The sequence below is a fragment of the Xiphophorus hellerii genome, chromosome 13 (assembly GCF_003331165.1).
Source record: "Xiphophorus hellerii strain 12219 chromosome 13, Xiphophorus_hellerii-4.1, whole genome shotgun sequence".
Lineage (NCBI taxonomy): Eukaryota > Metazoa > Chordata > Actinopteri > Cyprinodontiformes > Poeciliidae > Xiphophorus > Xiphophorus hellerii.
This window is the reverse complement of record NC_045684.1, coordinates 25,342,705-25,368,402: the sequence shown is the minus strand read 5'-3', so window position 1 is coordinate 25,368,402 and position 25,698 is coordinate 25,342,705. Positions and strand designations below refer to the sequence as shown.

Genomic DNA, 25,698 nt, shown 5'->3' with positions numbered 1-25,698 from the left:
TTTTTTGCATCCTGAGAGAATACACAAATTTAAAACGTAACTATCACAACTGATGTGTTTGTTAATTATATGTTTTCATTAAGATGAAAATGGCACCACAATATAATTTCTAATAGTGAGAATACAATGAGGTTTCTTCCACTCGCAGAGCAGCAGTCTTCCTTATTTAAACTCTTTATGCCAAGGAAAAGAAATGATACTCCTGGATTGGCCGGTTTGAAAACACCAGCCAATAGTGTGTTAAGTAGCATTATTGTTAAGCAACTTCAGCTTCCCATGCTGCTTTTTCTTTTGAATAATTCAGATAGGCTCCAAGATAACACACGTGAATAGACGGGTTTTTCGTGAATAATTCAGAGTACATCATGCGAAAAATACGCAAGCTATCGAATCCGTGAATTGGCCAGAATCCAATGGAACCCAAAACAAATCGATTACAACTTTTTGTTTCAGACATGCATACCTGTTGTAAATGTTTTAGAATAGAATTATTTATTAGGTAGAGGCTACAGAGCTCAAAAAGACCCTCACTTTTAAATATTTTATTATAACCCTGGTGAAAACTGGCACATGTTTAAAGAATCAATTCTTAAGGATTTATGGTAGAAATACTGCCAGAAAATATATAACTTTCGCTGTTGGTGCCATTTTCTGCAGTCAACTGTTGAAAATCCCTATGCTGCTTCTTTTCAAAAGGGAAAAAACACAAACAATAGAGCTTTGAAAATTTGTTGAATTCATCGAGCACTTAGCGCAGTTACCTTTGCGTCAGTCAAGCTCCCCATCCTACTAAGGGGGGGGGCCTTAAGAGAGAATACATTTTCAAGCTCCGCTTTCCAATTTATTTTCTTTTAATTTCACTCCACTAATATAGATGATGTGAAGGTCAATTTTGAAAAAAATTAACCATATCCATTTAAAGCGTGAGGTGTGATGCTTCTGAAAAAGAAAAACACGCCAAAGGGGGTGCACAGTTTAGCGGGGTGCTCAAGCTTTTCCATGAATACTAAAGTCTGTCATTCATTGCTAAGTCATGGTGTGGTTTTAAGAAGCTTTGAATATTTGAATATTTTATTCTTAGAAAAAAGGAAACCTCTTAAATTAAACTGCAACAGGGCGATGCGTCGTATGGCTGAAGATTGCTTAAACAAACACCTACTTTATCATGATAGAGATGAGGATATTGCTCTGTGCTAGGAGTTTCTCAAGCCGCAGTGCTTTGTGCTGCACACTGTGACAGCAGCCTAAACTCAACAAGGCAGCCTCACAGGGACTCGACACTCCAGAGGAAGTTCATTGCTTCAGGCAGCTGCAGGTACATGGATGGGTTGTGAAGGACGTGACTCATGAGTCTGCCGTAGTCTGCTCACGAGAGACTCTCTAAATGAGCGGCTAATCTAATTCTTTCATTATGAAATTAGATACAGAAACTGCAGGACATATGAGGGAAGGTTGACCGGAGATGTGATTTACATGGGCAAGGACGGCGGGCGAAGATGGAAATAGAGTATCTGCCAATTTAGGTTGAGGGTATTTTTGAGCAAGTGTGTGCTTGTAGCCCAAAGCTCCTGAATTTGCTTGTTGAGCCTTTAGGACTCAACAAACGAAAGCCCGCCTAAAATACACCGAGTCATCACAAACAACACCCAGTCTGCCCTGAAGCTCTGATTTACATGTCATGTCCTCGGGTCTCCTACTGTACTTAAGTCTGATTGGTGCTTTTTCATATTACTCCTAGCTTCAGAAGCAAAACAGAGTTTTAAAGGGATAGTCTTGAAATTTTTCTCTTTCTTCTGAAGATCTTTACTTGTAAATGTATATTGCAGTGGCTTTGCTGAAGAACATAGAGGTCATCAGGGTAACAATGGAAGTCTCTCTCCTCACCCTTCTTCCTGTCTGCCTACTGTCGAAAAGATACGAGCCACTAGCGCCGCAAAAACTCTTCGGAGAAAAAAAAACAACAAAAAAAACAATGGAAGTCTAACAAAGAGTATCAGGAATACAGCACTACACCATCAGGCCTGTCTACACTTTCACAGGAGTCTGCTGCTGAGTTTGTCGCTGTCTTATAATGTATATTGGACTCCCACATATTGGCAGTTTATTACTTGCAGATTTTTTTGTGGAACATGACCCTAAATCACTTTCTTATGTTTTCATATCTGGAATATTTTTTAAAATGCATTTTGGGAGGGTGAAAAATACCTGGGCACAATTCTACTTGGTTTGCTATTGGCGGACATTTGCAAAGTTGCCAATGCAGGAGTACATTGGCCACTTGTACTCCAATCTTGGCGCTAATTGGATGCAAGTACAAGACTGGAAATGAGGTTTGCAAGTAGTGGCCAAAATGGAGTCTGTAGGCAGTTCCCAGTCAAAGTAAATTCCTAACAGAGGAAAAATCAGAAATATAGTGTTTTAAGGCTTGGGATTCGGCCGGAGGTGCTGGCCTAAGTGGCTGAGGAGAGGGAAGTCTGGGCCTCCTTACTTAGTCTGCTACCGCCACGACCTGACTGTGGATAAGCAGAAGAAGCTGGATGGATAGTGTTTTAAGAGAATTCTATAGATTTTGGCTCATAATGCTTTGTAATTTCTGTTCTAAGTTTGTGTTTCACTGGTGGCACACCGTACCGCAAGACCAACGCTAAGGTCAGACCTTCCAAGAACAATGTCGCACACCCCAAGATCAAGACTAGACCAGACCTCTCAAGACTAATTAATTTCGCAACATTAAATTTCCCTTTGTGATCAATAAAATACTTCTGAATTTCAATTGAAGTTTGAAGTCTTAAGACAAGACCTACCAAGACCAAGACTGAGGCCAAACGTTTCGAGTTCGGCTAATACTTCAGGACACTGGGGACAGCGGGGTTTGTTTCTTCACCATGAAATGCAAAACTTTATGGAGAAACCAAAACTACTACTTGTTACTGAATCAAGAACTGACATAATAATTGAGGCTTAAGTTATTAAATGCAGCCACAAATTGATACACAATAGCTGAACTGAATTCATTTAGCTTACATTGCACAATAGTTGTATGATAAATAATAATAAAAAACAGTAATATAGTAATAAAGATTGTATATTGGATGTGAAGTCAGGACCGGTTCTTTCAAGAGCGAGGCCAGAAAATAACGGTACGGGAGCCCTCCATCCCTTACAACCATTTGGCAGAATCTCACTTTAAAAATCCTGAACTGTCTCCTTAAGATCTTGTGAGAACAGCTGTAAATCCATCAGCGCCCTTTGATTCATCTCCTTTGTGCTTGAGCGGGAAACGTTACTAATGGCTTTTTTTCCTTTTCGATAAAAACCAAGCTACCAATCAGTATTTGCTCAAATGAAATTCTCCGCTCTACACTTGCAGGATTTATATACGTGATGCCATCAGATGTAACATCCGGAGCTCTCTGATATTATTAGCTACATAGCAGAGATTTCATAGAAGATCCCTCTGGATTTCATCTCGGCTGCCTTTACCATCCCTGAGTTTTCTCATTCATTATTAATTCTGTCAGGTACGGCTGCAGACACTGAATGAGAATGACAGGAAAGTTTAGGGGATTCTTACTTGTAGTACCAGCATTGTGTAGTTCATGCCGAGGAGTTGAGCTATGAGACGGACCAGCACACCGCACAGAAACCATTTCGGGCTCCGTCTGTGAAATTTTTCTGCCTTCTCCTTTATTTCTATCCACTGAAACTCAGCATAAACTAAACACAGTGCCATCACTCATTTCAAGTGGCGACTCTGCTTCCAGGGGATCGCTAACAATGAAAAACACAGGAAATAGTGTCAGTCAGCACAAAAAAAAAAAAAGTCGAACCTCTTTGTGGCAAGTGAAGTGCTGAGGTTCAGAGAAACAGCCTGAGTGTGTAGTTGGGAAGGAGTGCAAAAAAAAGCAGAACTCATGATGAGGTCCAACAACTCTTGTAAAGGTGTTTGAATTAGCTGCATTAAACGGAGGAGAGAAGCAGCAAATCTGAAATTAATACCGAAGCCTCAGAAGCCGTTTGATGCTTGAAATCTGCTACACACCTGATACACACAGTTCACCACACATTCCTGCCATGAATCATTTTTTTACTGGGTCTTATTGGGTTTTCTATAAAAGAATAGGCCAATATGAAGCAATGGGTGAAAACAGAGGCTTACATACGCAGAGTAAAATGATTTTTTTCTTCCCATTTCTTGACATTAAATCAGAAACTTTTCTTGTTTTAGCTCAGCTTGAATGACCAAAATATTTCCATTTGCGAAATGCCACAACAACGAGTGTATTTGACAGATTTACTTATTAGTGTCTACAAAATCAGAAGATCACATACAGTACATTTCCACTCTGGTTGCATTGTCTTTGAACTGTAATATTTTGGCCAAATGTTTTTGGCCGTCCTTCCACAAGCTGCTCAGAGTAGCGTGTTAGAATTCTGGCCTCTCTGGATATTTCCACATAATTTTCATTCTTCATGACGCCACCACTTCCTCCTGCAGCGAAACAACCACTAAAAACACAATGCTGCTACTCCCATACTGCATAGTTGGTTTAGTGTGCTCCTATTCTTACCAGCATCCCGTTTTTTCCTCCAAATGTTACAAACCGTTCCACTTTAGTCTCATCAGACCACAAGGCATGTCCCCAAAAGTGAAGGACTTTGTCCCTGTGTTCATTTTTACTTTACTTTTGGAGTAATGGCTTCCTCCTTGGTGAGCGGACTTTCAGCCCACGTCTGTCACGTTTCTAGGTGCATAGTAACTTTGTCTCACCACATTCAGCCATTTTTTTTTTCTACAAAGTGTTTGGCTTTTGGTGTGGGGTAAATTTGCACATTTTGAACCAAACTCCGTTAACTTCTGGGACACAGAAACGTCTCCGTCCCGAGTGGTGCAATGATTGGACGTTCCCGTCATGTGGATACTTCCAAATGAACGTGGTACCTTCAAGCAGCTGGAAATTCTTCTCAAGAATGACCCAGACTTTTGTTGTTTTTACAAATAAAGTCTGAATAATCTGTGGCATGCATTTGTATTGAGCATCACTGGGGCATTATTTGACAGAAGAGACATTCACTTCAGTTAAAACTGTAAGTCTTTTGAATGGGCTTTAGCCCAGTCACACAAGCTGCATTTCCATTACAAATGTGCACAAAACTCTGTTCATATTCCACTAACGTAGAAAAAAACACAATTTCACAATTGCGGTGTCTCCATTAAATAAGTCCAGTTACAATCTCATGTGAATGACTTTAAGTCATTAAAAAACATAGTCTTTCCACTTCCTGTTACTGGAGGAAGGAACAGGCAGTGGTTCATGTCTTTTTTTGAAAAGCAGCGCTCTTCAGGATCACTGAACATTGGGATTTTTATCCACTCCACACTCCCCCTAGTGGTCTGGAGCATTCCGTCTGCACTCGTTTCTCGCCATTTGCTGTATTTTTTCCTTTGCTTCTATTTACTGTGGTCGCAGCATTTTTTGTTTTTGTTAATTGTAGGTTTATGCGTCTGTAGCTGTCACATTTGTTATTTTCAGCATTTTTCTGTTGCATTTGTGTTATATTTGTTAGTATCATCCATGTGTTTGCAGCACGTTTTGCCGTCTCCTGTGCATTTGCACAGCTGATTTTGATTGAAAATGACTTAAGTTTGATCATAATGTTTGTACAGAGTAGTTTTTCCACGCGCTTCCTCTGGTCCTTTGATGATTTACCTTTAATGATGAGGCTCTAAGGTTTCTTTGCCATCACCCTAATCATTAATTCCCTCCATAAATTTTCTATTGGATCCAACACATTAATGGCACATTCCAATATTGGGCGTAATGTGCAGTATAATAGTTATTAACATGTACTGTTATTACAGCAATCAGTATGTAATTTTTTTTTATGCTTCTAATATAACTTTCATCCACTGAGAAACTGTCAGAATAAAGCCAACTTAAGCATGTTTGCCCACATGTAAAACTGACATGTTCTAGTAGCTGATGCACTAAAGTCAGGAGCAAACGTTCGACTCTTCTGGCCCCACTCTCAGTCCGGCAGACAAAACCGCTCTCAGGTATGCTTAAACATCTTCAAAACAGCCCAGTTTAGATTTCCTGAACAGGGACACGAGTGCAAGAAGCAGCGGTAAGACACGTCGAAGGGCAATTTCCACGAACCGCGAATCCGAAATCACTTTACAGCAACTACAGCCCCTGAAAAGTTGTTGACTCCTCAAAAGCGAAGATTAGGCTGAAAAAAAAAAATCAAAGCTTGTGTGCACTTCTTCTTCGTCTTCCTCCTCTCCTCGCCCTCTTCTCCCTGTTCTCTGAAGTGTGAACAGACGCTTTGCTGTCTCAGCTCGGCAACCTTTGATCAGCGCCCGAGTCTCTCGGACAAGGTCGGGGGAAACAATGTGACGGTCGGCGGTGCGACGCCACCTGTTTGAGAAAAATGTTGTTTGCTCTGCCACCTAACCACCAAAAGACCTCAAACCGAGAGGCGGCAGCAGCATGTTTGTTATTGATGCATCCCCTTGGTAAAGCTGTTAAGGTTGATCTCTTAGACAGCACTCGCCCTTTGGGGTGTCCGCAAATCTGTATTTACCCACAGAGGCTAGGATTGCTTGAGCATCGCTTCGTGTCGGTGCAGCTGATGAACGGCCGTGCCGTTTGTTTTCTGCTCCCCTAGCGAAAATGAAATCGGCACACGAGCCATATAGTCTTTCTCAGCCAATTTGCTTTCTGCCCCTGAGGGTAGAATTTGAATGAACTGATCAATTTCTAATCAGCAAAAAAAGAATAAAAAATCTGCAGACCTGTTCTAAAGAAATGGAATTCGCCACAAATCTTCCCTACAAACTCTTAAAAAATGTTAAGGAGCAAAAGGGAGGCGGGAGTTGAGGTGTGTTGGATTCCCGCGGCTCGCTTCTTCAAACCCATTTCTCGCTCTGTGAGGTGATGATGGCGTTTAATCTGCACTGTGGATCCGCTGTTACCTAAATATAGAGTTATCGCTGGAGTCCCAGAACGGCGCTGCACATCAGAGGGATGGCTGGTCCCCCGCACAAAGGCGAAGGTGGCCTTTTCATGTTGGAAATGAAACCCCAGGACGCCTGCTGCTGTTTCCTGTGCTGAAAAAGTCACGGTCTGAAAAATGAAACTTTACTTGACTCCAGGTGTTTCGGCCACGAGTGTGTGTCAAATACTGGCGTGTGTTTGAAAAATTATTAAATCCAGTTTATACTGATGTAAAAATCAGAGTTTGTGGCCAATTTTCCATCTTTAATTTAGTAATTCTTTGAGCTACAGATACAGATTTTAGCTTGAAACACATTTAGGTTTCTTCCGATTAATCCTTCTTCCGGTTATTAGTTGTTCATTTTTAGGAGCAGCGATGTTTTTATCTGTCTTTATCAACTTATATTCCACAGTTAGCATTGTAAAGCTCTGTCTCTGTGTGTACCAGCTGTAAAATATAGGCTCCTATCATAACTCCAAGATTGACAAAAGGTGCCAAAGCTCCATGTTAGCATGCGAGGACAATAAAATATATTTCTATTCCAAGTTAAGAGGCTAACTTTAAATCTTGCTCTCCATTTCCTCTATTGCAGATTAGCTAAAGCACAGATATGTTCGACATCTTGTAAATAGTTTCCTTTTAAGTACCATCTGACTTTGTACCACTCTGACTTTAGGTTTTAAAATCTGTTGCCGACATTAGTTGCGTTTCAGTTAAACATAAATAAATTGACCTTAATTGAAACATGGCAAATTTAGAAAAAAATGTAAAAATCACGTTTATTGATGAAAGATTTTAGCTCTAGGATGAGGTGGTATTTTTTGGCCTTATCAAAATAGATGTATGTTGCAAAAACTGCAGTGAAAACGCCTTTTTAAATCACATGAGTCACGTGATCAACAACTGGCTGTTACTGCTGATGGAAATGACAAAGAAGACAACAGGAAATGGTAAAACTGAAACCATTTAAATACTTTCTGTATGAAATGTATGTATTGCCTGTATGGTCGCATAAGCATTATGTTTAACCTACTTACTGTTTGTCACTAGGCCTGTCACGATAGCAAATTTTGCTGAGCGATTAATTGTCTCAAAAATTATTGCGATAAACGATAATATTGTTTGAAGACCTTTTTACACTGATTTAATGGAAATGACATAATAATCCATGCAATTTCTTGCCAAAGATAGATACACTTTATTTTCAAAAGAACACTAAACACTGGAACTGATAAACAAAACAACCAAAAACGAAAATAAAATGGTCTCCATTAACAAAAAACGCACTTGAAAAAAAAAACTAAACAACATAAAGTAAAAGTGGAAATAAATACTGCATTCAATCAAAAGAGTGCAGATTATGAAGTCTGTATATTATGTTGCCCTTCAGTAATAATTAGATTTAAATAGACAAGATGGGCACATCGGCTACCTGATGCAATAGTTCACACTACATGATTTTTTGCTCCTATTTTTCCCCTTACAACAATCTTAAAACGTTGATCTTTCTAAGATTGTGTGGTGTGTTACGGTAGATCGTCCTCCGATCTAAATCAGGGATTTTCCCCGACTGGGCGCTTTAACGCAGCCTGTTGAATGTGACGGGTAGCCAATCAGAAAGCGCGGATTCTCCTCCGCACATTGTGAGGGGAAATTACAGAGGGGAATCCCACACAGCTGAAACGGCGCAACCCGAAGTCCAGCGGACATTGGGGATGATATGTGGAAACAACATTGTTTATTCAACATGCAAAGAATATAGAAATGACAAGAGGAGGAGTTGGAGCGAAATTGCTACCGCAGTTGATAAACCCGGTAACTTTTCAGCTGTTCTTCGTTAACATGACGTAAATAGGTTATAATGATTTTCATTCAGTCAGGACTTTACGCTGACACTAGCCACATGCATTGCAGGTAGATTGTAGTAAAGCATTGATTAATGCCTGGTTTTAAAATTAGTTCACTGAACTTGTAGCCATTATTCTGTGCCCATTGTTGGACACCACACAGCAGGAACGAATCCGATCGAACCGTTGAAAATGGACCGACAATCGGCCGACAGCTCTAAGATGTGTAGGAAATAAGGAAGGGAGGAGTCAGTGGAGAGCACCAGTTGAGCCTTTTTTTCATTCAGTGTCATTAACAGAAAGAGAAAAAGGCCGGAAGAGACGATAATGCCGATAATTAAAATGACGTCGATAGTTTTAATTTATCATACGATTAATCGATTTATCATTTATCGCGACAGGCCTATTTGTCACTAATTATTACAAATTAGTATAACTATGCAGTTTTGAGGTCTGTTTCACCATTTCCTGATGGTTTTATTCTTTTTTGTTTGTTTGTTTTGGGTCATATTTCACTCAAAAAGCAAACAAGACAAAACTTTGAAAGAATCCCCTAAACACTCAAATTGTTGATGAAAACCACTTCAACGGAGGACAATAAAGTCTGCCTTCTTGAAAGCAGAGCATTAAAAAAGCGGATTGTTTAAAAACTCTTGCTGGGAACGGTATGAAAAGTGCACTTTCATCATTAGTATTTCGACCGCATCTTTTGTTTTGTGGTCCTCGGAACACCAGAGTGGAGCTTTAACCCTTCTTTTTACAGCAGATAACATTTCAGCTGCTGAAATAAATTGCGGCAGCTCCACCTATTTCTTTTTTTCCCCAAATGTTTCAAAGAGGAACTCCCGGCGGGTGATAAACTACTAACTCCTACAACACTGTAGGAGTTATGCCCAGTGGTTGCTCTGAGATTGAGCTACGTATAAATATTCAGGATGCATTTTTCTACCTTTGTTTTAATTTATTTTTTTAGAGCTTTTATTTCAGTTAATTATTCTGTGTTTCTTGGCAGTTTCTAAGATTATTGCAGCTACTAGTAAGTTTACACACCCATAATAATTACATTTTTATTAACCCCCTCTCTCATTTGTTCTTTTATTCTGCTATTTCCACCCAAAATCCTGCTTCTACCTTTAAACTGAGCAATTTTTCTTTGCTATAAATCAATTACTATTGGAAAATCTGCATAGTTCCTTCTAAGTAGTGCCACATTCATACGAAAACTATATTTGCAGGTTTCATAACAGTTAAAAATGGGTTGCAGCCATTAAAATCTCGCTAAATCCTTTATGCTAATGCCAAACTGAGCTTATTCTGCCATTTCTCCATGTTTTGACATTGTTTATTGGATTGGACAATTGAAATTTGAGAAGATCAGAAATCCTTTAGTTTTACACAGCACCCCTCCTCCACGACTCAGCTCCTTCAGACTAGCCAGCAGCAATTAGCAAACACCTGGTGAAACAGCACATCTGAGTTCACTGTAGGAGCTACTGTACTTCTCAGTGAAGCGCTGGTAAAAACGCTGCTAAAGGTTTAGTAGAGCAGACATGTTGTGATGACTTCCTGAAGGCGGAGTCTCGGAGCTAAAATTTTTAAAGAGACAGAGGCCGAATTTCAAGGCGTTACATTCCAAAGTTAGATTTCTTTTAAGTCATATTTGATATATATATATAGCATTTTTATAATAACTTACTGAAGTTAACAAAGCTACTTGATGTGCTATAAAATAGCAAGAAAAACAAAAGGCAGAATCACTGTTTGAACCCCTGAATTGTGTGAACTCAATAAGAAATTTGATTTTTTTGGAAGATCTTGTCCAATGGCCACTGGAAATAGCCCTCATAAAACTATTTCCTTAGGTTTTGCTTTTTGTCTGGTCAATCGATGATCTCTGGATCTCAGTCTATCCAGACAGCAACATTTTCTCTGCACTGGGTGAGCAGGGGCCAGATAATCAAATCTGTTTTGCTCCAGGTTGGTTGCAGCCATTTTCACTAAAGACGGTCCATAATAGTCTTTTTAAGAGCTGTGTAATGTGGCACCAAAATACGGCGCTGTGAAAATGGTGTTGCCCCCTCAGAGATTTCTTCTGTTTTTTCTCTTCTTATTTTTTCCTTTTGTCACATTGAAATGTTTCATACCATTAGTTAAATTTTTACATTAGACAAAAATATCTGAGAAAAATCTTAACGGCAGCAAAGCAAGCACCCCATATATGGAGACTATTAGTCCTCGATTTAACTTTCTGTGGTTTGATTCCTGACCAAAAGGCCTTTGCTGCATGTCTTCTCCCATTCTGTCTTCATTCATTTCCTGTCTAAAATATTAAAAAATAAAGGCATCTAACATCACTGAAAACCCTTTAATAAGAATAAGAATGATTTTTGCTCAATTGTTGGTCTAGTAAGGCATGCCATTTTCTGACTAGGCCATTTTCTGTACATGTAATTTTCACTTGAGCCTTACTTTGGAAGTTTTTGAACTATCCCTTTAAAGCCCGTATGTTGCTTTCTCTATAAAACATTTTTTTCTCTTTGTTTGTGTTTCAGGTTGATAAGAGAAGAGTGAAAGACTCAGCAGTCACTGACCCTGCAGAGTAAACACCTGATTGGTAAAAGCAGTTTTCACACAGAACACACGCTGTCCTCTGGTGGATTTCAAGATCTTTTCAAACTAACAATACGGACACCTTTGACTGAGGACGTTTATGAACTAAATCCTCATCTCTCTGCATAGTAAGGACGCCGGGGTTTTCCACATTACACCATGTGATTGAAATATTTGTGGATCTAAACTCGCCACGATGCCATTTCCCTTCACTGCACTCTCCGAGTTTTCAACCAAGTGACTTTGTGACAAAATGTCTTTGGTCAAACGGAGAAAGTTCAGGACTTTTGCTCTCCTGCTGTGCGTCATTACCTTCACCACGCTCCTGTTCAGCTACACTTTCCGGGACCCGTCGCTCTACTTCTTCAAGTACTTCCGGCTCTCGGACAGCTTCTTCTCCAAGGGGCCGTGTTCCTGTCGACAGTGCGTCGCCGAGCTGGAAGGCGACCCGTGGTTCGCCGAGCACTTCAACCTCTCCATCCACCCTCTGATGACCAGGGAGAACAGCTTCCTCTCTGAGGAGACCTTTAAATGGTGGCAGGTGAGATGTGGAAGCTTTTTCGCTTGTGACATTCTCTTGTCGCCGTCTTACGAAAGCTGGAGAAGCAGGGAGGGGAGCCGGTTCTGGAAACAGGCGAGGTGCAGATTCGGAAAGGACGCAGATAAAGGGAGCTCATGCACTGCTGTGGCGCTTCCAAGAAGGTGTTTGTTTTGGCCTCACTGATTGTTTCCAAATCCAGGGGATCTTTACCGGGATCAGACTGCAAAGCAAACTCCCACACACCATTTGTATGCATTTAATGAATACGATGGGGGAGAAGAAAACTGTTGTTTTTGTCTCACTGCCTTTCCTCCTGTTTATCTTTAGATAAGCACAGCTATGTTTTCAATCATAACTCAGAGTCTTGGATAACGCTGTGACATTTCACTCTCTTAAAATTTTCATCAGAAAGTGCAGAGGCCTTTAGCGGTGGAAACACCAACAGCAAAGCCGTGAAAGTACAGCAACATCCTGCTGACTAGTAACACCTTTGACCGTCTGACTGCTGAGCCAAATTGTCAAGATCTTTTGCGATCCTACAATAGCACGTCAAAAGTAGAGAGGGTATAAAAAGCGTACACGCACCTTTATTAAAATGCCTGGTTTTTGTGATGAAAAATAGAAAAAACAGAACTTAAGCAACTACACCCAAGGACTCCATTGTTTTGCTGACAATGACTACCCTTGGTTTTTCCATGTGTATATAGCATTATTCCAGTTACTTTCACTTTTTTTTTTCAAATAAAATATAAAAATACATTTTGAGTGTGCCTATAATGGTACGTGATCATCTAAATGTTGGCCCAGGGCACCAAACAGACTAGGACCGCCCCTGCTGGCAGCCTTAGGTGTTCCCACATTCACCTTGCACGACGCCAGTGTAAAGAAGAAGAAAAAAAAGAAATTGAAGACAAGGTTGCCTCCTGTCACTGCTCATTCCAGAGGATGTGTCTACCTGGAGAGTTGGACCCGGGGGAAGCGTCACATTTCAGCAGCGCTGCCAGGCGGTTCCTGGGCCCTTTTCTCCACTGAGCTAACATGGACCATGCTAACATGCTAATACTATGACAAAGGGAGTGAACAGCGTGAGGCTCAATGTGATAAGGTAATTTAACATGCTAACATTGTGACAGAGGGTATAAACAGTGTGAGGCTCTGTGACATATACAAGGTAATTTAACATGCTAACTTGCTAACACTGTAACGGTGAAAACACTACGGGGCTCCATTTGATTTGCTTAAAAGCCCTTTTGAGATCAGAACGTGAAGCGCTAACAAACCAGCCAGTCCTGTTAAACTGGTGGGATGTGTTTGTAGCCCAGTGATAAACTGAGGTTATGGTAGTTACTATTTGTTAAGGTTAATTTTACATAGTTCAAAATAAGATACAAGTATATTAAAAGTAAATTACTGTTTACTCAAACATACATTGGTGGACAACTAAGTGTTTAGTATTCTTCTTTCTGAAAGAAATACATTGGTATTTTCCTTCACCTTAATAGTTGAATAATATAAAGGTCACTATTGAGTAATTATCTTATTTGATGATGAAAACTATTGTTTGTTAGTGAGCTATTGTGTAAATATTGTAACTGAAAGAAGCAGTGTGACGTAAGCTGCACTGCGCATTCTCTGATCTCACCATTTTCATTGGCAGTGGGGACAGTTTGTCCGGTGCGGGATGGGGATTGGTGGAGAGGAGGAGAGGGCGGGAGCAAGGGAGAGAGGGGTAAGGGTGGAGAACGGAGGCGGACGAGAAAAAAAAAAAAAACAATAACAAAAGAGGAATAAATAAGAAAGAGAAGAGAGACGAGAAGGAGAGACAAAGGGACAACAGGACGAAAGAGCACGGAAGTCGGGAGAAGTTGAAGGAGTTCAGTTGACGCTGGAGGGACGAGCCAGGAGGGGGCCGGAGCAAGTGGTCGCGACGGACTTCGGGCTAAGCTAAGTGGGCTAACGCTTTAGCGCCACGGTCCTGCGGCAGCCGTTGAGCCGCGGCGGAGTTGAGAGGAGGGAGGCATCTCAGCGTTTCCTATGTTTTCCCCGAATTGCACCGCTCTCAAATTGTTTCTTTCATTCATCCTCCCTCTGGGATTTCAACGTCTACTCCTCGTTGGTCACAGGCCTGCACCGTTGGGTTTTCTCGGGTTTTTCCCATTTCTCCACCACCATTTGAAGGTCGTGAGTAGAACTGACTGTTCAGGACGATATATTAGCTTGGACATTGCTTGTGAACATTAAGTGTTTAGTGGGCCCGCCTTATGTGTTGCCTAATGTGAAAAGTATATGTTGTTTTCCATTTTTTTTTGTGTTGTTTTCCTAAAACTTAAAAGTATTCACAGCTTACAGTTCAATGGTGATTAACAGTGAGGGTTCCCTGTCACCGTAGTTAATAAAGTGAAGCTGAGTAATTTGGCCTGAATTTCTATTTCTCTGGGTCATATTTGTTACAAACCAGGTCCGTGGTATTACTTACATAATGGGGTACCTCATTGATGTCGAACCCAAGCACCCACCATTTTAGTTTTTTCTCATAGAGTGGTTTAAGGTGCTACATAAAGTGGTGGCCCGTACGGGGAAATGTAAAAATAAATAAATAAATAAACTAAAATAAAATATTTCTAGTCTGACCCAGAGAAAAAAAAAAAAAAAAAAAAAAAACTAGTTTAAACTTGCTCAGTTTGCTTAACCTAACCTAACTAAGCACTAATCCTATAGAGAACTATAGTAAAGGTCATGGGGATGGCTCAGTTGAGGCACTGGTGTAAGGGCGAAGGTATTGACCCAGAGTATGCCATATTGGTTAAGAATGTCCCAGAAGAGGTAGAGGTGAATGCCATTGAAGAAACTCTGCAGTCAATCAAAGCACTTGGTCGGGTTAAAGTGAGAGGCAGGATGTATGATCCGCAGACTCAACGTTTAACTGTGCTGTGTGAGTGTAGGCAGAAAGTCAATGCAAAAGCCTGTCCACTGGATGTCTTGCCAGAGGGCTCAGATGAGCCATGGAGAATCTTTGGACCTTCTGAAGAGGAAAATGAACCACAGAACTTTGGAAGTGGATGTAACCCATTTGTTGACTCGGGTCAAGACTCCCCATTTAGAACATCCACCCCTGAAGCCATTATAAGAGCAGTTGGTGAAGTCCTTCAAATGGCAAATCCTCGTTCAAGCAGTGAGGGAAGCCCTTACCGACGTCTACGCACTTTCTCTGGAGTGCAACCCACTCCTCCAGGGGAGGAGACATTGGAGAACTGGATTGAACAAGCCAGGCTTATGATAGAAGAGTCTGATCGACCTGAGAGAGAAATGAAAATGAGAGTTATGGAAAGTGTGAAGGGTCCAGCTCTGGAAATATTGCAGGCCGTTCGATTCAACAACCATGATGCAACCGCTATGGAGTACCTCGACATATTGGAGAGCACGTTTGGCACGCCTGAAACTGGAGAAGACCTGTACTTCACATTCAGACAGCTATGTCAGCAACCGAATGAGAAGCTCTCTGAATTTCTGAGGCGCATGGAGCGAGTTCTCAATAAAGTTGTTAAAAAGGGTGGCCTGCAGTCAGCTACCGCCAACCAAGCACGTATTGATCAGCTCATTAAAGGTGGCACTCGATCAGATCTAATGATGTTAAATCTTCGACTGAGAGAACGCCGGCAAAATCCCCCTCCATTTCTACAGTTGTTGAATGAAATACGGCATGAAGAGGAACACGAAGCTTCCCGTCGTAGATTACAACCTCCCAAAGCTGTGTATGCTAAAAGTACCATTGCAGTGCCAGACAAAGAGGTGATGGATCTGAAAGCCGAAATACAAGGGCTCCGCACGCAAGTGAGTGAATTAACTATCTCATCATTCACGGCAAGCACTGCTGCTGCCACTTCTGAGCTAACAGTCAACCCACCGAAAGTGACAGTAGAAGATAAAAGCATGCAAGCTTTGAGAGAAGAAGTTAGAGAGCTCCGAGAGCAAGTTTCTGTTATGTCTCTTCGACCCAGTTACCGCTCCACTACAATGTCACATCACGATGAAGTCAAGTCAAATTCAGTATCCCAAAGACCTTTCACACCAAGGGACTCGAGTGATTTTTTCTGCTACCGGTGTGGGGAGGATGGGCATTTGGCAACTAAATGCACAGCCCCAGAGAACTACCCTAAAGTAATACAAAAGTTGATACAGGTGCAAAGAAAACAAAGAACAAACCAGAAACAAAACAGCAACACAAGAACAAAACCTACCAATGTGGATGTAAAGAGAAGCGCTATCATGGTAGAGACCAGTGGCTTACCAGAGGGACTAATTGGACCTCCTTCCCTTGCCGAAGTGAAAATCAATGGCAAGATTTGCACTGCTCTGATGGACAGTGGGTCCCAAATAACCATCATCTTTGACAGCTTTTACGCAGAACACTTGTCACATGTCCCACTCCACCCGGTTACTGGTCTATCCATATGGGGCCTCAGTGAATCAAAGAGTGGTTACCCATACAAAGGATACATCCACATTGATCTGGAGCTCCCTAGGCAGTCCAAGTCTGAAAAAATCAAGTCAGTTCCGGTTCTGGCTTTAGTGTGTCCTGACCCACGTTGTTCTGAGACCGTACCAGTCTTGGTCGGCACAAATGTCAAAGGGATTCAGCCTATCAACTTGAACCCAGAAGTGAAAGGCTCAGAGCAAGTCCACTCAGCCAGAGTCCAAGTGCAGGAACAAATTTCTTTACCTGCCCATAAACCACAGCTTGCAAAAGATATTAAAGACTTACCTGTGGCTGATGTAAAGTGGACAGGGCCAGGCCCACTAATCATTCCTGCTGGCACAGAACACATTGCCATTTGTAAAGTCAAAGAGAATAAAACAGTAGGAGACAGCATACTAATAACTGAACGTGCTGCCTCACCTGCTCTTCCACCAAGTGTATTGGTCCAGCCCACGGTACTGTTCTCTAAGATGCTAGATAAGAACAGCTTCCTGGTGCTGCTGAGAAATGAGTCCTTAAAGCAAACAGCTATTCCATTGGGCACCATTATTGCTCACCTGTATGTAGTTGACATGGTGATGGATGCCCCAGGAAGGAAGGTCAATGCTGTTCCACCCATTGACCCTTCTTTGTTCCATTTTGGAGATATCTCAATCAGCAGAGAATGGAAAGAACGACTACAGCACCAGCTGTCACAGCATTCCAATGTGTTTTCCACTGATGAATGGGATGTAGGTTTGGCCAAGGGTGTGAAACATCATATCCGTCTGACTGACAGTACACCCTTCCGGGAGCGTTCCCGCCGCATAGCTCCCGCCGATTTAGATGACCTCAGGCGCCATCTTCAAGGGCTGATTGCAGCAGGCATCATAAAGGAATCAAGAAGCCCCTACGCCTCACCCATTGTCCTTGCCCGGAAAAAGAATGGTCAACTGCGGATGTGTGTCGACTATAGAACCTTGAATCGCAGAACCACCCCAGATCAGTACACTGTGCCCCGGATCAACGATGCCTTAGACTGTCTGACGGGCAGTAAGTGGTTTTCTGTCTTAGACCTCCGCAGCGGCTACTATCAGATCCCTATGGCTGAAGAGGACAAGGAAAAGACAGCCTTTATATGTCCTCTGGGGTTCTATCAGTTTGAACGGATGCCGCAGGGGATAACAGGGGCTCCTGCGACATTCCAAAGGCTGATGGAGAAAGCGGTAGGAGATATGCATCTGCTGGAGGTCATAGTGTACCTGGACGATTTGATTGTGTTTGGCAGAACCCTTGAGGAGCATGAAGAGAGGCTGCTTAAGGTCATAGCACGCCTTGAGGAGGCTGGACTAAAGCTGTCCCTTGACAAGTGTCAGTTTTGTTGTTCACAAGTTACCTATGTTGGCCATATTGTCTCTGAGCATGCCATTGCTACTGACCCCAAAAAGGTGGAAGCTGTAACCCGGTGGAAGCAGCCAACCGATCTCTCCTCTCTGCAGTCGTTCCTTGGATTTTGTGGCTACTATCGGCGATTCATAAAGAACTATTCCATCATCGTCCGACCTCTTACGGAACTATGCAAAGGCTATCCCCCCACCCAAAAGAGGAGTAAATCTAGTCAGGGGACATGCAAAACCTACTACAAGGTTAACGAGCCTTTTGGCAGTCGATGGGATCAGTCGTGCAGTGAGGCTTTTCACCAGATCATTCACTGCCTCACAAATGCACCGGTACTGGCGTTTGCCGACCCAACCAAACCCTATACCCTCCACATAGACGCCAGTTTGCATGGCCTGGGTGCAGTTCTGAATCAAGAATACCCTGAAGGATTGAGGCCTGTGGCTTTTGCTAGCCGGAAGCTGAGTGCATCTGAAAAAAACTATCCGGTGCACCAGCTTGAGTTTTTGGCTCTAAAGTGGGCTGTAGTTGACAAATTCCATGACTATTTGTATGGAGCTCAGTTTAAAGTGCAAACGGATAACAATCCGTTGACATATATTCTTACAACAGCCAGGCTCAATGCCACTGGTCATCGATGGCTTTCTGCCCTTTCAACATACAATTTCACATTGCAGTATAGGTTAGGGGCTCACAACATCGACGCTGATGCGCTATCACGAAACCCCTTACCAGCAGAAGATAAAGACTGGCAAACTATGCCGCCTGAAAGCGTCAAAACACTGTGTAAGCAGGTCAACTCACAGAAAGTTTGCGATGAGACAATCACAATAGCAGAGTCTCTAGGGATCTTCCCCTGATGGCATACCTGTCTGCTACGCTTATCCAGTCCACCTCGATCTGGGTTGCTTGATGCGACTTAGCCACAACGACATCATCCAAGCACAGGATGCAGACCCAGCAATCGCTCCCATCAAGCGGTCACTTTGCCAGGGTATACCATTCTCACCAGGGGATAACACTATGGCTAATTTGCTAAACAGGGAGGTGAGTAGACTGGTCATCAAAGATGGTTTGCTCTACAGAAAAGTTAAGAGACCCTCCGACATGGAAATTTATCAGATAGTGCTCCCTAAAGAACATGTCTCCATGGTGTTAAAATCCCTCCATGATGAGTCTGGGCATCTGGGAGTGGAGAAAACTGTCGGACTCATCCGTGACAGGTTCTATTGGCCCAAGATGGGAGCTGAGGTTGAGCAATATGTAAGAAACTGTGGAAGATGCGTCACTCGTAAAGCACTTCCACAGCGAGCTGCTCCCTTAAAACAGATAACTAGTCAAGGCCCTCTTGACCTTGTGTGCATTGATTTTTTGTCACTTGAGTCGGACTCACAGGGGTTTTCCAACATCTTAGTAGTGACAGATCATTTTACACGATATGCCCAAGCTTTCCCAGCTAAGGACCAAACAGCTGCCACGGTGGCAAAGATCCTTTGTGAGCGTTACTTTGTCCATTATGGACTCCCAGTAAGAATACATTCGGACCAAGGGAGGGATTTTGAAAGCAGACTGATCCGAGATCTCTTGAAGATGCTTGGGATTCGTAAGTCAAGAACGTCTCCCTATCATCCGCAAGGAGACCCACAGCCCGAAAGATTCAACCGTACACTTCTGTCAATGCTTGGAACCCTTGATCCAAAGCAAAAGAACAAGTGGAGTCAAAAGATAAGTCAGTTGGTTCACGCCTACAACTGCACTCAAAATGAGGCAACAGGGTACTCGCCCTACTTGTTAATGTTTGGACGAGAGGCCCGGCTACCTATAGACATATGTTTCAGTGTGTCGGATGAAAGTCAAAAGTCTGTCTCCTATCATCAGTATGTCACCAAACTGAAGAAAGATCTCGAGAGAGCTTATGACTTGGCGACAGAGACAGCTGACAAGAATCATAAACGGAACAAAGCAGCCCACGATAAGCGTGTGAAAGAACAAGTTCTGGGAAAAGGGGACAGAGTTCTACTGAAAAACTTTGGTGTTGCAGGAAAACAAAAGCTGAAAGCCAAATGGAGACCCATACCCTATTTTATTGTGGATAAATTGCCCAATCTCCCAGTTTACAAGATTAAACCTGAACGAGGTGGGGGTGCAGAGAAGACGGTTCATCGGAATCACTTGTTGCCTATTGGATACCTGGTGAGACTTCCATTGGATGACAGTGGCACAGAACCACCAGAAAGATGCAGAACAAGAGCGCAACAAAAGGTGGGTGGACTCCTAAAGTCTTCCAACAATGAAGAGGAAATGTACCCAGAATCAGAGTACGAGGAAGTATTTTTACCCAAACCACAGGGTGTCGATTTGGATGGACTACTGACTCATCCAGAGTTGTCCAACAGAATATCTGGGCTCACTATCAGTGAAAGTGATAAAACAAGATCAGTCCAGGATTTGGGAGAACTGGAGGCAGTCTCTAGTACCTATTCAGACATTACTGCTATTCCTGATCCAACCCTTGATCCAGTGGAGGAAACAGACCTCTATCCACCACAGATCCCTGCTAAAAGATCACAGAGAGTTGCCCGACCTGTAGTTCGGTTGAGCTACGATGAACTCGGAAAGCCTTCTGACCGGCCGGTGACAGTCTTCAGCCATGGAGTGTTGGTGGGAAGTGGAATCTACCAAGTCCCTAGAAGCCAGTTTTGCCATACCTTCTGGTGCCACCCCATGGCCATGTGTGAAACATGTTCTAGGCCGAGTTCTTATCAAAACTGTCCTCTGTTAGTTGTCCCTCGTTAATTTTGATGGGGACATCAAAACCTTCTAGAAGGGGGAAGATGTAGCCCAGTGATAAACTGAGGTTATGGTAGTTACTATTTGTTAAGGTTAATTTTACATAGTTCAAAATAAGATACAAGTATATTAAAAGTAAATTACTGTTTACTCAAACATACATTGGTGAACAACTAAGTGTTTAGTATTCTTCTTTCTGAAAGAAATACATTGGTATTTTCCTTCACCTTAATAGTTGAATAATATAAAGGTCACTATTGAGTAATTATCTTATTTGATGATGAAAACTATTGTTTGTTAGTGAGCTATTGTGTAAATATTGTAACTGAAAGAAGCAGTGTGACGTAAGCTGCACTGCGCATTCTCTGATCTCACCATTTTCATTGGCAGTGGGGACAGTTTGTCCGGTGCGGGATGGGGATTGGTGGAGAGGAGGAGAGGGCGGGAGCAAGGGAGAGAGGGGTAAGGGTGGAGAACGGAGGCGGACGAGAAAAAAAAAAAAAACAATAACAAAAGAGGAATAAATAAGAAAGAGAAGAGAGACGAGAAGGAGAGACAAAGGGACAACAGGACGAAAGAGCACGGAAGTCGGGAGAAGTTGAAGGAGTTCAGTTGACGCTGGAGGGACGAGCCAGGAGGGGGCCGGAGCAAGTGGTCGCGACGGACTTCGGGCTAAGCTAAGTGGGCTAACGCTTTAGCGCCACGGTCCTGCGGCAGCCGTTGAGCCGCGGCGGAGTTGAGAGGAGGGAGGCATCTCAGCGTTTCCTATGTTTTCCCCGAATTGCACCGCTCTCAAATTGTTTCTTTCATTCATCCTCCCTCTGGGATTTCAACGTCTACTCCTCGTTGGTCACAGGCCTGCACCGTTGGGTTTTCTCGGGTTTTTCCCATTTCTCCACCACCATTTGAAGGTCGTGAGTAGAACTGACTGTTCAGGACGATATATTAGCTTGGACATTGCTTGTGAACATTAAGTGTTTAGTGGGCCCGCCTTATGTGTTGCCTTATGTGAAAAGTATATGTTGTTTTCCATTTTTTTTTGTGTTGTTTTCCTAAAACTTAAAAGTATTCACAGCTTACAGTTCAATGGTGATTAACAGTGAGGGTTCCCTGTCACCGTAGTTAATAAAGTGAAGCTGAGTAATTTGGCCTGAATTTCTATTTCTCTGGGTCATATTTGTTACAAACCAGGTCCGTGGTATTACTTACATAATGGGGTACCTCATTGATGTCGAACCCAAGCACCCACCATTTTAGTTTTTTCTCATAGAGTGGTTTAAGGTGCTACATGTTTAAAAATAATATTTAGCTGAGAAGGAAGCCTTGAAGGAAATCTAATGTGGCCTTGCAGAAAAGCTAACTTCTCCCCCGAGGTTATGTCGGAAATAAATTCCGCGTCTGCAGATCGGCCGTCCTCGTTTAAGTCGTTTTTACTTAAAGCGACCCCACCCCCCCGGGGGTCTCGCCCCTGACTGAAAGGTTTTCGTTTTGTCGTCACCAGTGGTTGCAGTCAGAGAGGCAGCCGGCCAACTTCTCCGAGGTGGTGGAGGAGCTGTTCCAAGTCATCCCCGACGACGTCCTCTATGTGGACGCCAGCCCCGAGCGCTGCCGGAGCTGCGCCGTGGTGGGGAACTCCGGGAACCTGAGGCGGTCCCGCTATGGTGGCCTCATTGACGCCTGCGATTTCATCATAAGGTAGGCTAAACCTTCACATGGAGTTACGTCAACGGTGCCCGGCAGGGCCGTGCAGAGACCTTTGGAGGGGCAGGGCCTCAAAGTTAAAAAGGGGGCACTTTCAACAAGATCTTAAACACCGTACAACAACATAGCAACAACCCATATTGATCAAGAATTTAAATGGATCATATTATATCATTTCCATCATGCAGGGACAATGCAAAGCAAATATAGTCTATATTTTCCCCAACAGGTATAAAGTTGCTGTTTCTGCTGCTGACAGTCCTGGAGGGCTGAGCTGATCTGAGACTGTAGCTGTTAAACAGACCAGAGGAGAGAAGGTCTTTGGTTATGAAACAAGCAAATTTGCTGCCATTTTACTAATTAAGCCCTAATAATATCTATTTAACTTCTACAACAACTTGGCTGCAGGCTGATGTGGATGTAACCGGGTGGAATAGTGTTTACATAAAATGGTTGTAAATTCCCACCCATGTGGGTCTTTGAATGCATCATGCCCCGTTTCCCCACCTTCACTTTCGTGTCGCAGCGGTGTTGGGCTTGTTAGTGTATATAGGCACCAGGTGTGCCCGCCAAAGTGAGGAGTCGGGTCCATTGTGGCAGCAGTTGGATCCGTCAGCTGGCGCCGTGCTCGTTGAGCTGCTGCACCAGGGTTTGCACATTTGTGGATTCATTTCAGTGGCTGTTTTACTGTAAGCATTTGAAAGTAGCTGTTGGGTGGCTGATTAAGATTGCTGACATTGCATATTATGCTCTCACCAAGGTGTGATTCTTCTAGGTGCTCTCAGTTAAGTGGCTAAATAGGTGATCCTCTAGAGATGAGAGGTGTAGCAAAGCACCCCAGAACCAGAGTTTATATTTCTTTTTTTAGTGAATTAGCCAATGGGAGATTTATTCTTTTTCTTTTGTGTAATGTTATTTTGTGTGATTAATTTGTGTTTCTACTAGTTTGGTTTGCAGTTGTTTTTGTTTGTCTCAGATTGCTCCCAGTGCTAAATTAGGTCTTAAACTAGAATAATAAAGTATATTTTAATATTGTGAAAGGAAGTATAAATAAAATATATTTTTGTATGCTATTTCTGTTTCATCATTTTAAGCCAGACTTACTTGGGTATTTTTAATTGGGAGACCCTAGGCTACTTGAATAGATTTGAGAAGTCTACTAGTTGGCTTTAGGGCCACGTCCTCGGGTACGATCCGGGTACCTTCCCCCCGTGTTGCATATAGATCAAAAATATACTTCTCCCACACCAGCTCCTCCGTTACTTCCACGGTTTTTGAACATAAAATAACATAAATGCGCTACTTTAGCTTTCCATTTCAATGAAATAAAATTATCTTACAAATAACATCTTTCACAGAAAATAAAACACACTTTTTAACTCACCAAGTCCAGTTCTGTAACATATAACACTCCCGAACGCAGTCAGTTAAAAAAAAATGCGGAAAGCTGCTCCTCCAAAAATGGAAAAAGGTTTCCAGACAGCAGGTAGACTTTTTAATAGCCGATTTTCTCTTATCTTTCTCTCTTTCACAGCACAACTCTTTTAGCTCTCCCTGCTTCTTCTTCAAGCTCCAGAGAACGTAGCAACCCGGTTGGCTGGAGCAAGTCACATGGGCTACACATCAATGTGACCCTTCAGAATAAGAGATTTTTCTCACACTTGACCGTTTTAGCTGCTGACAAAATAAATCTCTGTTTTATACGGTTTTAGACTAAATAAAATATAACATGAAATACAACATTTATAATGTCTGTAATTATTATTTGTTATATTTTTAACTATTTTAAGACCTATTTATTCTCTGTTTATTTATCAACTATTTATCCATTTTATAGCTATTTTTATGAAAAGGCTTATATTTAGTTAGAGGTACAGATCTGCCCCCCTCCTCCTCACCATGGACCCGGTGTCTGAACAACATGGAGGCAGAGAAACTAGTTTATTTTGATAAATTATTATATTTAGCTAAATATTATTGCTGAGGGCCACATACAGATAAAAAATAAATAAATAAATAAAATAATTTTTAAAAAACTCAAAAAGGCCACTAGGGGCATCAAGGATAAAAGGGGCAGGGGCTCAAGCCCCTTTTGCCCCTTTCCCCCGCATGTGCCTGGTGTCCAGGTACGTTTCTCCAATCATCCTTACTTAAAAAATATAAAGACGTATATTAGACAGCTCAAACCGTCATGTTCCCACATACAAAGTTCACTTTTGGCATTTGGTAAACCATTCTTCCCCCAAACATGGTGTGTTCAACAACATCCAAATGTATTAGTTAATACTGTTTCAGGGTATTAAAAAAAAGAAGAGAAAAATGTTAAACAAAATGATATTGTTGTGTATTACTGTTGGTCTTTTAGTATGTGGGTTATGTAAATGGAGAGAAATCAAACTCAATCAATCAAATTTTATTTGTATAGCACATTTCAGCAGCAAGGCATTTCAAAGTGCTTTGAATCATAAAAACACAGTCATGCAACATAGAATCAACAATCAAAACATTACATTAAGTCAGATGCCATCGTTAAATTCTTAATTGATTGTTTCAAAAGCAACTTTAAACAGGTGGGTTTTAGTCCTAAATTTAAAGGCACTCAGTGTTTCAGCAGTTTTGCAGTTTTCTGGAAGCTTGTTCCAGATTTGTGGTGCATAGACGCTGAATGCTGCTTCTCCTTGTTTGGTTCTGGGGACTAAAACCAGAACCAGAAGATCTGAAGGGTCTGGAAGCTGATACAACAACAGCAGATCTTTAATGTATTGTGGTGCTAAGCCGTTCAGTGATTTATAAACTAACAATAGTATTTTAAAGTCTATTCTCTGAGCTCCAGGATCCAGTGTAGGGACTTTAAAACTGGTGTGATGTTCTCTATCTTCCTGGTTTTAGTGAGAACGCGAGCAGCACTGTTCTGGATCAGCTGCAGCTGTTTGATTGATTTGTTAGGCAAACCTCTGAAGACGCAGTAATCAATGTGACTAAAGATAAACGCATGGATGAGTTTCTCTAGATAAACACAATAATTAATTTCTATATTGGAGTGAAATTCATGGGAATTAGATGCACCGTGATTGCTCTTCACTAGCCAGTTATTTTTACATTTTAAAACTAGTTCTAAAATTTGCATTTGGGATTAAGTTTGTTTCATCTAAATTGTGGAATTAAAGTAAGAGATATAAAGAGCAGCATTTGAATATTGTAAAGTGAAAAAAACAACTCACAAGCTGGGGCTCCCGGTTATCTGTCACATGAACTGAAGCGTGACAGAGCAGCAGGAGGTAGTTCTCCCCAGATGGATTCTGGGTCTGTATTGTATCGTCTTAAAATGTACGGCTGTATTTATAATAACAGCT

General features: G+C 42.0%; 1 protein-coding gene and 1 long non-coding RNA gene across 3 annotated transcripts in view; one reads left to right on the top strand and one right to left on the bottom strand.

The window, feature by feature from the left end:
* LOC116731335 (CMP-N-acetylneuraminate-beta-galactosamide-alpha-2,3-sialyltransferase 1-like) overlaps positions 1 to 25,698 on the top strand; it is a 101,395-nt gene that overhangs the window by 47,592 nt on the left and 28,105 nt on the right. For both annotated transcript variants that reach the window (XM_032581065.1, XM_032581066.1), the window contains exons 2-3: positions 11,402 to 12,000; positions 22,146 to 22,339. In XM_032581065.1, the coding sequence (XP_032436956.1) occupies positions 11,713 to 12,000; positions 22,146 to 22,339 (482 nt within the window). In that variant the 5' untranslated portion in view covers positions 11,402 to 11,712. The remainder of the gene's footprint in view (positions 1 to 11,401; positions 12,001 to 22,145; positions 22,340 to 25,698) is intronic.
* LOC116731338 (uncharacterized) lies at positions 11,871 to 23,885 on the bottom strand. Its single transcript, XR_004341577.1, has 3 exons — positions 23,730 to 23,885; positions 21,499 to 21,502; positions 11,871 to 12,033 (listed from the first exon to the last, which is right to left on the bottom strand). It is a non-coding gene; the product is annotated as an uncharacterized LOC116731338 (long non-coding RNA).